At 44.6% G+C, this 13,871-nt stretch overlaps 1 protein-coding gene across 12 annotated transcripts in view; it reads right to left on the bottom strand.

The window, feature by feature from the left end:
• The window catches only part of Cpeb2 (cytoplasmic polyadenylation element binding protein 2), a 51,521-nt gene extending 37,971 nt beyond the window's left edge, over positions 1–13,550 (bottom strand). For 3 of the 12 annotated variants that reach the window (XM_029544939.1, XM_029544941.1, XM_029544942.1), the window contains exons 1-4: positions 11,689–13,550; positions 9,188–9,478; positions 8,362–8,451; positions 3,129–3,219 (exon numbers count right to left, since the gene is read on the bottom strand). In XM_029544939.1, the coding sequence (XP_029400799.1) occupies positions 3,129–3,219; positions 8,362–8,451; positions 9,188–9,478; positions 11,689–13,317 (2,101 nt within the window). In that variant the 5' untranslated portion in view covers positions 13,318–13,550. The remainder of the gene's footprint in view (positions 1–3,128; positions 3,220–8,361; positions 8,452–9,187; positions 9,479–11,688) is intronic. The other 9 variants (XM_029544940.1, XM_021210463.2, XM_021210464.2 and 6 more) reach the window with 3 other exon arrangements.
• Between the last annotated feature and the right edge of the window lie 321 nt (positions 13,551–13,871).

Here is a 13,871-nt window from a genome sequence, read left to right as displayed (position 1 = left end):
CAAAGAATTTTCGATGGCAGTGGGCTGAGAGGTTGCTTCTGTGAGTGTAGTCTCTTACATCTTAGTGAGATCAGCACTTTTCACATTCTATTCACCGACTCAACTATTTGCTGTCTGCTCATAACCACTTTGAATAGTTTACATTTTCCTTTAAACTTATGAATGGAAGTAAATGAGAAATTGTAGATTTGCCTTTGACTCCTCAAGAATACAGTGTCCACAGTGGTTCCCACCAGTGCTTGCCTCTTCCCAATTACAGATCCAGAGCCATATCTGGTCAGTTGTTAGGATATCATGTAAATGATGGTGTGAGGCATCTGAGGCTAGACTCTAGGACACAGACATTTACACCGATCTGTGCACTCACTCTGGGTAGCAAGGGGCTGGGGACAGGACGAGGCAGCACCAGCAGCCAAGCTGTGACAAGGATAAAGCAGGCCTGTGGGGAGGTCCACACAGCAAGGAACTGAGATTTGTCTCCTCCAGTAGCTCTACACTAACTTTCTAATCACACAGAAGGACTCCTTCAGACTAACCGAGGGGTCACACTGTAGGATTAACAAACCTCTTGACTGCTACCTCATGAGACCCTTAGCCAGAAATAATCAAGTTGCTCCCCAATGTTAACCTTTAGAAAGTATATAAGACAGGACAGCCAGGGCTATACAGAGAAACCCTGTCTCGAAAAACCAAAAAAACAAAAACCAAAAAACAAAAAAACAAAACAAAACTGAAATTATATAAGAAAAGTGATTACTGTTAAGTTAGTTCTGAGTTGTTTTGCAGCATTTGACAAGTAATACAATCTCCTATTACAATAGGAGAACGAGGAGCTCATTTTAAAATTTGCACTCTCCAAATCCCGTCTATTGGTAGATCTCTTGAGGAAGACAAAGCAAATAATGGTTTCAGGAGACATTTTATGAGAAACACATTTGCAGTCTGTCTGTGTCCTAAGCAGCGGAAATGATTTTCCGAGATAAAAAGACAAGAGAAGACTGGGCGCTGCCCTGAACATAAGGGAAGGAAAGACGGGGAAACAATAGTCAGGTACCCCAGCTACTTACTTTGTTTGTCATAGCTCTGCTTAGGCAGACCTTGTAGAGGTCCAGCATCGCCGCCCCCCATACAAAGGCAGTGGTCCCAAAGTGTGGAGAAAGGAAATACATGCTAAAGCAGGGCCCAGTGGGGTGAGCCAGCAGGTGAAGGAGGAAAACATCAAGTAGGAGTGTTCAGCTGACAGTGTTGATAGCCACACAACGGCAGCACGGGAAGCCTCATTTCTTTATACTATGCAGAGATGTTTTCCCAAAGCTTCTTTCACTTTCTTGATATAATACATATGAAATATAAATTATCCCAGTTAGAAACAGGAACTGGCTAACATGGTGATCCCTAAAACTTGCAAGACTTCAATCCTCTCTCTTTTTCAGAACCTAAGATGCCTTTTCTAACAAATTGAATGAATTCCTTTAAATTTTTAAGCTATTACTCTCAGCACCATCCTGTTGCTGCATTTCCCTTCTGGTCCTCACTAGATGCTCTTCTACTTTGTAGGATGCCTAGGCTAGAGAAACATGATAGTGTGGCAATGAACATTTTCTCCAGCATCTTCCAGAAGCTTTGTCTAGAAAGATCAGGGGAAATAAGGAAGAGCTTTTCCTCATCTACGGTGACAGTGAACTATCTTGACTTTGTGCTAGGAGTTTTTCTTTCTAAAGAAAACAGAATTTCAATGAGGTTCCTAATTGTAAGCTGTTATCAGTTGTATTCTTTCTTGTATGTCAGTGTTTACTTTGAGCTAGGTCTTGCTACCTAGCTCAGGCTGGCACTGAACTGGTGATCTTCCAGCCTCAGTCTCCTGAGTCATGTGCCACCACACCCAGTGTAAATTCTATTCTGAAATAGAAGATCCAAGGTAAGCAATACTCATTTTGAAAAAGAGCAAGACCTTATACAGAGAGCCTAAAAATATATGAGAGACAAAGATCAACAACAAAACCCATAAGAAAACAATGAAAAAAATCCAAAGCATAACCTTATTAATTTGAGGAAGTGTCACTAGTGTATGTCAACAATAGCACAGTCCTTAAAATGACAGGACCAGGAAGACAAAAAGGACCTGAGTAAGACTCTTAGACATCCCATTGCTGTTATCAACTTACTTGGCAACAAAAGGTTGTCCGCGGGGCAAACATTTCTAAGAAAATGACCTTTCTGGATTAAAACTTCAGATTTAAAAATAATTTCATGATTCTGAGCCAAGGAAGAGTTCTGAACTAGACACAACAGTTAGTATACTAGTGAATTCACAATACACTACTCTGCTGGCTACTTACTGACTTGTCACCTTGACACAAGCTAAAGTCATGTGACAATAGGGAATCAATTGAGAAAAAGCCTCCATAAATTTGCTGATTGATTGATTGATGGATGGATAGATGGATTGGGTGGACCCAGCCCATTATTGATGGTGTCATCCTTGGGCAGGCGGTTCTGATTGTATAAGAAAGTAAGCTGAGCAAGCAATGAGAAGCAGGCAAGCAAGCAAGCAGTGCTACTCCCAGGTCTCAGCTTCTGATCCAGCCGCCCGCTGGATTCTTGTCTTGAGTTCCTGACTCCCTTCGTGATGTACTCAAGTTCCAAGATTAAATAGAACTTTCCTCCCCAAGTTGTTTAGATTATGGTATTTTATCATAGCAATAGAAACTCTAGCTAAAACGTAGACAACTAATATCTCTCTTTCCTCAAGGTGATACAGTTACAAGATTTTCACCACTAATATGCTTGTTTGTTTGTTTGTTTTGGTGTTTTTTTTTTTTTTTTAGAGACAGGGTTTCTCTGTGTAGCCCTGGCTGTCTTGGAGCTCACTTTGTAGACCAGGCTGGCCTCCAACTCAGAAATCCGCCTGCCTCTGCCTCCCAAGTGCTGGGATTAAAGGCTTGTGCCACCACTGCCCGGCTTTCACCACTAATATAACAGAAAAGTGACAGGAGAAATTACACATATAAAGAAAGAATGTTAATGAAATTTCTTCATTTATCAGTTAGTCTATATATAAGTGCTAATTTTCCATAAGCAGTCAAACCAATATACATATGAAATTGATGCTATAAAATGCTACCTACCTTTGAGAGGATCGTGTTCTGCTCTCATGATATCAATAAGGGAATTTTCCAGAGAGTGCATATTCAAGCTATCATACATTCTACTTCGATCCTGGAAGACAGAAAAAGAAAAGATATAAGATCTATGTAATTTTAAAGAAAGTTTAAAACATTATATAATATAATCTTTCTCACATAAAACAGAACAATTTATCAACACATTATTATTTAACTTGTATCCCAAGAAAATACTGATACTTAAGGATCTTGTTAACTATAATGTCTCTTATTGAGGGAAATATGTTTAACACATTAACCTCTAAAATATATAAAAATTAATGTAATTTCATTGGCAATATTAACTGAATGCAATGAAATAATCTCTGATCATTTTAACAAACATTATGCACAAAAACACATTTTCAGTTGCTTCACATTTTTTTCATGTTTAGGAAGGCAGATAAAAGCACTTGGAAAATAATTATCTTGGAGAAGAATTTAACAATTGCACCACACTTTAAACATCAGACACTTAGAAGTGACTTAGTCATCCAAATTATGAAACAATGAATGCGTAAACATTCTATACACTAAACTCAAATGCAAGACACTAGTATCAGAAAAAGGATGAATGCCTAGCATGTTTACTCTCAACTCTCACTCTCCAAAGTGTTTCTACAGTTTACAATTCTCCCTCTCCCAGCTCCACTGCAGAAGGCAGGCAGGCAAAAGGAGTGGGAGGAAAGGTGCTCACATTCCCACATCCCCAACTGAGAACTGCCTTCTGTATTGTCAGGAGACTTGTATGCTCAAAGCACAATCCCCTTGCTTACTTGCTAGAAGGCACTGAGTGCTTTGGTGCCTATATATTTAATGTGTGTGTGTGTGTGTGTGTGTGTGTGTGTGTGTGTGTGTATTTCAATACATACCCAATGAATATGTAATGAAATATATGGGAAACCAGCTTAACAAGCTAAGGCCCATACCCTCCAAAGAGTCTGGAAGTCTTTTCCCAAAATATGTCAATGCCACCAACTGTATGCTATCTACATAAATGCACAAATTCATGTACACATGGGGGAAACAGGATAGACCACTTTAAACTCTCAAAATTGATACAGCACTGATTAACCTGGATCCACATTTTAAGTGACACTATAAGTCTCTAGAATTATATGTACCCATGGTATAATATATGTAGATTTACATATATTATTTTCTTCAAGAAAAGGTTTATAGCTTTTTATAGTTCCCATTTTCCATAGGGAACAACAATGCAGAAAACATTCAGAACTAGGTCTTTAGAGTGCTAAAGAGAAAAACATAAGGTTTGTTTATTTATTCCCCTTTGATGTTTAACTAGGGTTGTATGCTTTTTAAGCTAGGGAGCCAGAATGAGCACTGCAGACTAAACAAGGTGCTATCAAGGAATTAGGAAGGGTGAGTAGTAACACTGAATGATGCAAAGATGCTAGAGAGGAGGCTCATGTTCTAACTTTGTCACCAAGTACCACCCAATGAGTGAGCTTTAACTGAAAGATCCTAAACACACAACACACCCATCTACAATGCTCTTCACTAGAACAAGTGAACTTGGAAAGGGGGACAAAACAAAGAGATTCAATGAAATATAGCAGTGCTTTCCAAAACTGAACATGTGGAGAACTCTATGAAAGGCAGGATAGTACACACTGGTGCACCTTTCCTGGGTCTTAGTCAGCAGTTCTTAGGTGTTGGTGAAGCTACTGGACAGACCACATTATAAACAGCATTAAGCTTTGTGATCCTCTACGCCACAGAACCTCTTTACACTCTGCCTCCATCTTCTAGAAAATAACCATGTCAGACTAAATGGTGCCTATAGGTCACTTAAAATTGTAGAAAAAAAAGCAAAAATATTGTAACAATAAATGACATAAAATGGAAGAAGAAGATGACCTTTGTGCAAACAAGACCAACACAGTTACTAATGTCTTTGTTTCCACTGACTCTGTTTCTACTCTACAGTGTGTACAAGGAATGTGCTTGTGTTTCTGGATCCTACCACTAAACTTCTAAAGTAATTAAAGCTGGGGTCCTTCTAATCACACATCTAGCTCTCAAATGTCTGTTAAATACTTCTTTATCTCTGCCATAAAATCTCTACAAAATATGTAAGTTGAGCTGTTTGAGTGGAAAGACTACTAGTAAAATGGTAATTATAAAGGACTAAATCCAATCCTCTCCTGATTCTGCTAATTGATTAAACTGGGGCAAGTATCAAATACCAAAATTGCTTTGCTAGCAAATGAATTTCTAGCTACTGAATGGATCCATGTTACAGTTGAGAACTATTTTTTTCAAGACAACAGTTTAAAACAAATCACATTTAATGATGAATACTCAGCTATAAAACAAAGATGTGCCCTTCTAAGATAAGGATACTAAGTAAAAGATTTACTCAACGAAATTGTCATCAGTTTAAAACTAAGGAAGACTTGAGGCAATTTAGCAATCAAGGATGCACACAGCAATCCCGACATACTAACAAATACAGATCATGGCAATGCATCTTATAGTTATCACTGCATGGCTATTTGAAAGTCACTCAGACGTTTCAGAACATCAGACTCGGGGGACAAATCCACATAGCGCCTATTCTACAGTACAAAAACTACCTGGTAATAAATTAAGTGGAGTTTTACAGAAATACGGCAATAGAGCCCTAAGTAAGAAGATAAAAACAGAATAACTGAAAAACCTATCGTTGCTTTTTAAAGTCTATTGTTTATGTTACTATCTTTCTTCACCCATACATTAGCCACAAGCTTGTATGTGGAAAAAGGCAGGCATATCATATTTTAAAACCAGTTAAGGAACTAAAGTTAAGACAGTAAACACCCTGGGAAGGCACCAACTGCTCAAACACAGTTAGGACAAAGCATCCTTCTTCACTGTTGGCTATGAGTTTAAAGCTCTGTTTTCTGAGGTTCAGGGCCCCTCGTCATGCAGCAAGGCCCCTGTATCATGTGACGCCGGCCTTACTCTCCTATCACACATAGATTCTCAGGGGAACTTGTGAAAGAGTCAAGTGACATATTTTCCTAAAACAAGATCTCCAAAATGTGATTTATTGTATTATATCAGTTTGGATGTTTGATTAGTTAAAAAAATATCTCCAGTTAATTCAAGGTAGTATCCAGGATTACAGCGAATATCTGGCCCAGCAAGCTGTAGACTAATATATATTGATAGGTTTCTCAAGTGACACATATCAAAACAATAAACAACCTTAGATAAAAGGAAATTGACTTTGATTTAAAACATTATAAGCATTCACATGAACATACTTTTTAAAAAAAAACTCACTGAAAATTCTATTTTGAGGAAATTAATAAGTTAAAATTTTAAGCATGATTTCTTACTAAATGGTAAAAGCATTCTCAAATCAATGGATTTTGGGCACATCTACTATAGTTTCAGTTCTCAGGAGACAGAGGCAGGGACAATACAGTCGGGGTTAGGAGAACTGAGAGACCAGGGAGAAAAAGAAAAGGCCAAACATCAGAGGCTGTATAAGAGTTGGCCTACAAAGGTTTTGCACGGTGTAATTCAAGGTCCTTCTTTATAGACGAGGCTATGACCTAGAGATAAAAGCCCATAACCAGTGGTAAAGAATACAGGTAAGAAGATGACTCAGGTTTTGGATTGTCTTGCCTTCCAATTCACTTCAATTCGCCTCAGTCATCTATTTTCATCCATCACTGAACTCGCCATCACACCATCACAGCACTTCTGTACAAACACTAATTGCTCAGCAGTTTACCAGAAAGTATATCTTTAAGTGCCAAAATGGGGGGGGGGGGGAATGGTGACCTATCTAAAATCCCAAGTTATAAAGAGGCACAGTTGCTTGGAAACCTGAGTAGGAAGGCCAGAGTCAGTCCCTGAAGTGAATCTAAAGATGCCCCTTTCACCATCACCTCTGTCTCCTCTACTCAACACTTCAAACCCCACCCGCCACCCCACCCTCGTAAAGGTGTCTGCTGCTTGTATGCTGGTACCAGGGCCTGCTGCTTTTGTACTTACACTTCCTCTCTGAACATATTTCCCTTTCCACCTTCAAAATAATTACAATTGCTTTTCTCTCCCCACCTAACTTCTTTACAGCACTCACAGATTCAATTTGAACAGTATGACACGGCTACCAGAACACAAGTGAACTGGGACTGAGTGAAAGAAAAGCAGAAGCAGTTGAGTGGTGAGTTTGCATTCACAGGACAGCAAGCTGAAAACCGTAAGATAACTACTATTTTTATGCTGAGCTCCTGGCAGGACAACTTTGATAAATAGGAGGGCTGGTCTACAGCAGCAGCTAGAGACTGATCACTCAAGTTAGCGCTAGTCCTCCAGATGGGAAGGCTAGCTATAAAATGTCTTGTTACTAATCTTCCTATACAGTCTTGGGAAAAATCAATTCATGTTGCTAAATTACTTGAGGAAGAGCCTTAGCTATGGATTACATAGCTCCACTCACTTAACTTACAAAATCTCAAATGAAGGTCAGACTTGGGATCTATAGGAAAAGCCCCTCCCTCATATGTAAGACCTGAGGTTTCTACACCCTCCTTTATTAATAATCCTCATCACCTGGGACCAGTATACATTCAAATTAAGTCTGCAGAAAGACAGCATTCTAAATCACAAAGATACTGAAGGTAAGTTGTAGGATTATAGCAATAATAAAATGTAGAATAAAAAAGTAGAATAAAAATACTATACTAAAGACTTTTTTAAAATAAAGGTTAAAAAAAAAACTAAATTAAAAAAGGAGCTATTCAGAGATATACCACAAAACAAATGCATCAAACTTCATGGCAAACATTGACTGGAAGATTTCTTAAAACATTAAATGTAAAGTTGGATGTTAAATAAACATATGAGGCTGTATTTGAATTGCAGATAATTCTGAAAGAAAGACAGTATCTGATTAGTTTGAATGATGTTTAAAGTCGGGTGCTCTTGGATACATAATTAACTCATTGTAAAAAACGCATTTGTTATGATTTCAAAATATGACTACAAATCTTTTAAATTTGAACATAAACGTATTGAAGAGTTTAGATCAAACGATATTGAAAAACTAAATTGCTTTAATAATCTCTGACATATGCTTAAATGGCATAGTGAAACGCAATTGATCACTCCTATTCATAATGTAAATACTAAACTCCTAGCCACGATCCTGAGAAACACACACTACTGTGCAGCCTACCTGGTCTATTCTGGATGTTCCGGCTGCAGTGCACCAACTATCTTGGAGTGAATCTGAGCCCCAAGCTGGCAACTGCAAACTAGATCTCACCTTCAATAGCATAGAAGTTTGCATCAGAAATGAGCAGTTCTCTTCCCCATCCCACCCAAGAAAAATAAAAATAGAAATGAAAAACAATCAAACTATCTTAAAACTTTTGTTTCATTCTCTTAACAGTTTTGAGAAAAACTAAATCTCATTTGCAAGAATCACAAAATATTAACAGTTCTGGAAAAATGATGTCCATTAATATCTTTAGGCCATCATCAGTTGGAAAAAAATTACATACACACATATATCTATATTTATAGTCACTGAACCAGTGAGGTAATTTAAATTAGATTCAGAGTCTTAATATTTTCGTGCCACAATCACAGCAGTGTTAAGAACAATCTAACATGTACACAGCTGACCACAGAAAAACCTATGCACAACTGCAGTTACAATTTTTTTTTTTTATCTTGGCTATATAATCAGAAAGACAAATTTTGTTTGTCTACTTAAAAATAACTAACAAACACCTTTAAGGAACTGCCAGTTAAAGGCTTCAATCTGTATGAGAGAAACATAGTTTTTAAAAAATGTTTGGAAGCTTATTTCCATTCATTGTGTATTTACAGAAAAATTCTTTGTTTCCTCTGTGTATTTTTACCCTCTAATAAATGATATGCTTAAAAATTAGAACATTAATTTTGTTAATCTTCCTATACGGCTGGCTACTGATGCCTCCAACCACCCCACTTCCTATTTTGAAAGATAAACATTAGAAATGAGGATATTTACATACCATTCTTACCTGTAAGGGTAAGAGTGTGTTACTATTGTTGTCGGTCCTGAACACATTATCTTCAATCCAAGATTTTGGAGTCAGTGATGGAGTAGAGCGAGTGAATTTCGGTGGTGCTATAACATTACCCGAAAACGGCTTCTTCAGTGGAGATATCTGATTCATAGTCCCTGGAATCCCCATGTTTCCGCTCCTGCGGTGGTCTCTGCCATGCATTGCTCCCCAGGACATGCTCGCAGTGCCCCAACCACTGTTCTGATGGTTGCTCCAAGGAGACTGTTTCAGAAGAGGCTGAGGAAAATATATCTATTTAAATTACAGGCCTTAAAGAGCGTATAATTCAAGTTTTAGAACTATGAATTTAATGAGACCATAAAGAAAGAAACGCAAAAGCCAACAGAATATTTCTTAAGGGGCTTCCAGAAAGAAATCCTCCCATCTTGCTATTTGAGATCTTGTTTACTTTGAGTTAGGGAAGTTTTCACCCTCCTATCTACTAAAGCAGTGATGTCTTATGATAGTTACTAAAAATATACTTTGAAGCTAAAGTTAGCTTTGAAGATCCTTAAAGTAACCAATATTCTACTAGTTAAATTAGTATTAGTTAAATGGTCTTAATGATCTTAGCTATCCTAGCAAAATTTTTAGACCTTAGGCTTTCTAAACAGTTTGGGCTACTCTGGAAAAACAAAACAAAACAAAAAACAGTGGTAACATTAAGAATGAATTGAAGATGCCTTTAAAGAGCAGGTCAGTATAGGGAGAAAAAACAAAACAAAACAACCTCATTTTCCTGAATTGTTAATTTAACTTTTAAGATTTTTATTCCAGTTTTCTTTTTTTCACTTAATCATCCTTGAACTGCTAAGCAATTATCTGATGCTACCCATAGGTGGATCCACTGAGATACACAATAAACAACCAAAGGCTTTGCTTATTTTTAGTAATCTTAAGGCAAGTCTCTGTTAAGTTCATTGACATTCAAAAGCAAATTATATTCAAATCTAAAGCCAATGACAAGAAAAGTTTAGTCATCAAAACATGAAAAAGTCACTACATTTTTTAAAAGGACCTGGGAATTGCTAGTATTTGTACTGTCGATAAACTAAGACTAAATTTTTCTGGGAACATTTAGACAGTGGAAATATAGATCATGACTTTCTAAAACTCAAATATGGCAATCATAAAGTTAAACGTTTCCTTTAAGAAAAATTTAAAACCTTAACATCCAGTACCTCTGGATGCTACTACAGGGTTTTAAATGTTAATTTAATCATGCACAAACACAGCCTCCTCCTTCCTCATAGTTGAAAAGCACAGCCCAGGAGCCAAGGCACAATTACCCAGTGCACTAGGGCCTTATTTTGCCTACTAAATGACTCACAGTTCAAAGTTCTTCTCCAGTGACCTAAAATTCCATAGGAAAGCTGTGTGACCTCTTACACTCCAAGGTAAAACCCATTTCTTTTTGTTTATTGGAGCACACTACAGTTAAATACAAATCACAGCAGAATGCCCAGCTACCGTTCTATTTTTACTTTGGGAATTCAAAATTACCTATCAATTTCAATGGCAAACTTGTAGTTAAAAAGCGAAGAGCCCGACACACAAAAGACAGCTGCTCATATAAACCATGGGAGATGGTGTATTACTTCAAAAGTTGACATTTCCCCATTCTTGGGGCACAAACGACAATCCAACAAAATCTGTTAACTTTTACTTGGGTTAATTTCGACGGACTGTTAACTGTGACGTTGGTTAATTTAATCAGCATCCATTCTTGAAAACTTTGGTCAACAGAAAAGTTATGAGAAGAACCAGTTAAGGTCAAATTTTGGTTCCATGACAATCCATCTTGACATTGGATTTCAAATGATCACCATAATAAATGCTATCTCCACTAAAGGACAAGGAAACTCTCATCATCAGCGAACTCAGCGGCCACCCAAAATCTGCCCTGGGCGGAGTCCGGTTGGGGGGCAATAACAGAAAACATCCTGAGTCAGAAAGGGCACAGACTAGCCAAGCGCCTGCTTGGTGTCATTTCATGATACCGCATACCCCCCCCCCCCATTCCGGTACACACCCATGTCGAGACATGTAGGAGGAAACACATTAAAACCTAGATTCAAGGGTGTCTTGGGTCTTCAACCCTTCAAGAAGTGACAAAACATTAAAAAGAGCAGAAGTCGAGAGCACTCCAGCCCGCGGCCGCCAGCTGCGCGCAGCCTGACAGTTCCTCCCGGCTCTGACAGCCCGCGGGTGCGGCTGCAGGTGCCATCTCGGCTTCCTTAGCCCAGCTCAGGACAAACTCCAGAAGGAAACAACCCCGGCTCTGGTCCCCTCGGGCACCCCGGGGAAGGACCCGGCACCGGCCGGTCACTCTCCGCCCGCCCGCCCTCCCGAGAGCGCGGCCCCGACCCGGGGTCCGCCGCCAAGCCCGAGCGCCCGGGGCGTTCGAGGGGGCTGGCGGCTCCTGTTCCCACCGCCGCCCGCCGTACCTGGTGGTGGTTGTACGAGTTCCTCTGCTGCAGGAAGGCGGCTGCGGCAGCCTGGTGCTGCTGCTGCAGCTGCGGGCTGACGGGTGACCTCCGGCTCTGCGGCTGCTGCGGCGCCGCCGCCGGCGGCTGCTGTTGAGGTAAATTCATGGCGGGCGGCGCGGGCACCGTGGGAGCAGAGAACGGGCCGCCGAAGCCGCCGCCGCCGCCGCCACCGCCGGCCGGCACGCTGAGCCCCGCGCAGCCGTGCGGCGACACCGGCGAGAAGCTCGGGAAGAAGGCCGGGTTCATGGACGATGGTAGCCCGGGGTAGAAGCCGTTCTCCGAGTCCGGGCTGGGCGGCGGCATGGCGCTCAGAGAGCCGCCCGCGCCGCCGCCGCCGCTGCCCGGGGTGGCAGCCGAGGAGCCCGGGGGCTGTGGCTGCGGCGGCTGTTGGGGCGGCTGCGGCTGCTGGGGTGGCTGCTGCTGGGGCGCCGGCGGAGGTTGGGGCGGCGGCGGCGACGCGGTCTGCACCGACCAGGGGGTGCCGAAGCCGGGCAGCGGTGGCGGAGACGCGGAGCCGCCTCCCCCTCCGCCTCCGGGGGGTCCCCCGCCCCCGCTGCCGCCCGGGTGCGGCAGGTCCGGGCTCTGCAGGCTGCTGAAGGCGCTGGTGCCGAGAGCAGCGCCGGGCAGGAGGGTGCTGGGGCTGTTGAGCAGAGGGTGGTTGGGTGACTCCATGGAGCCCGGCGCGGGGTTCACCGGCGGCGTCGAGGGGGGCAAGCCCGCATTGGGGGGCTCGGCGGCGCTGCCCTCGCCCGCGGCCGGGGTCTGGCGAGGGCTTCCCGCGCCTCCGTGGCGGCGCCGCGGAGCTGCGGGCGGCGAGGGCGGGAGCTGCGGGAGCTGGGGCAGGTCGACCGGGCGCTGCCGCGGGGCGAAGTCCTGCGGCGGGAGGTGCTGCGTGTGCGGGAGGCTGAACGGCTGCGAGCGCTGGGCGAGCGGCGCCGACTGCAGGAGCGGCCCGGGCGGTGGCGGCGGCGTTGGCGGCGGCGGGCTGAAGCGACCAGGGCAGTGGAGCGGCGGCGGCGGCGGCTTCGCGTCCGGAGGGTGGGGACGGTGTGGCGGGCTCAACTCTTTCCTCTTCTGGCTGCTCAGCTGCTGCTGCTGCCGCTTACTGAAGTCCTGCGGGGAGGAGGTGCGGCAGCAGCAGCAGGAGGAGGCGGAGGAGGAGGAGGGGTGGTGCAGACTCGGTTTGAAGTCCTGGGAGGGGAGGAGGTGGGTCACACCCGCGTTCGTGCCGCCGCCGGGGTGGTGGCTGGGGAGCTGCTCTGCGGCCGCCGCCCCCGAGAGCGGCCTCGCCGGCTGCTGTGTCAGCCCGAGCAGCAGCTCATCCTGCACGGCCTGGGGATGCGCCACGAGCGGGGAGGAAGAGGAAGCTGCGGCTGAGTTGGCCGCGCCGCCGCCCGAGGGGATGGCGAAGGGGGAGGCGGCCTCCGAGAAGCCGGTGACAGGCAACGGTGGCGGCGACAGCGGGCCGAAGGGCGTGGCGGGCGGCCCGGCGGCGAAGGGCCGGTAGGCGCTGCCGCCGGGCGAGGATCGTGGGCTGCCGCTGCGCAGCAGGGCAGTGTGCAGCACCCCGAACCCGAAGTCCCGCATTTATCAGGCCGGCGGCCGCGGCAGGAGACGCACCCCGTCCCCTGCCCCGCCTAGAAAGCCCCGGGAGCCGTGGCGGCGCGGCCGTGGTGGAAGGATGGGGGTCAATGGGAAAGGGACACTGTGACTGAGCCGGGGCACCGACTTGGGCCCCGCCGCCCCTCACGGAGGCCACCGCCGCCTCCCGGAACCGGCTCCGGCACCACCGCCGCTGCCTCGGCCGCCGCCGCCCTCGCCGCTTAAGAACCCCGGAACGTGCGTCAGCAGCCACCTCACAATCGCGCCGCCCCTTGTCGCGCGCCCCGGCACGCGCGAGCGCGCCGCCGCCGCCAGCCTCGCCCCGCCCCGCCCCGCCCCTCATTAGCATGCGTTGTGGACCCTGCGAGGCGGCGGGCGCGCGCGGCGCGCCCCTCAGTCCAGGACCTTGGAGGGAGCCCAAGGTGGGGAAAAGAAAAGCCGGTGGAAGTTGGGGAGACGGCTAATGGGTCTCGAGCACCGCGCGCGTGCGCACGGAGGCGAGCACGCGCGGGCGTTGCGGACGGTTCCTGGGCAACCGC

Source organism: Mus pahari, chromosome 13, assembly GCF_900095145.1.
Source record: "Mus pahari chromosome 13, PAHARI_EIJ_v1.1, whole genome shotgun sequence".
NCBI lineage: Eukaryota > Metazoa > Chordata > Mammalia > Rodentia > Muridae > Mus > Mus pahari.
Note: the sequence above shows the minus strand (reverse complement) of the source record. Positions and strands in the feature narration are given on the sequence as shown.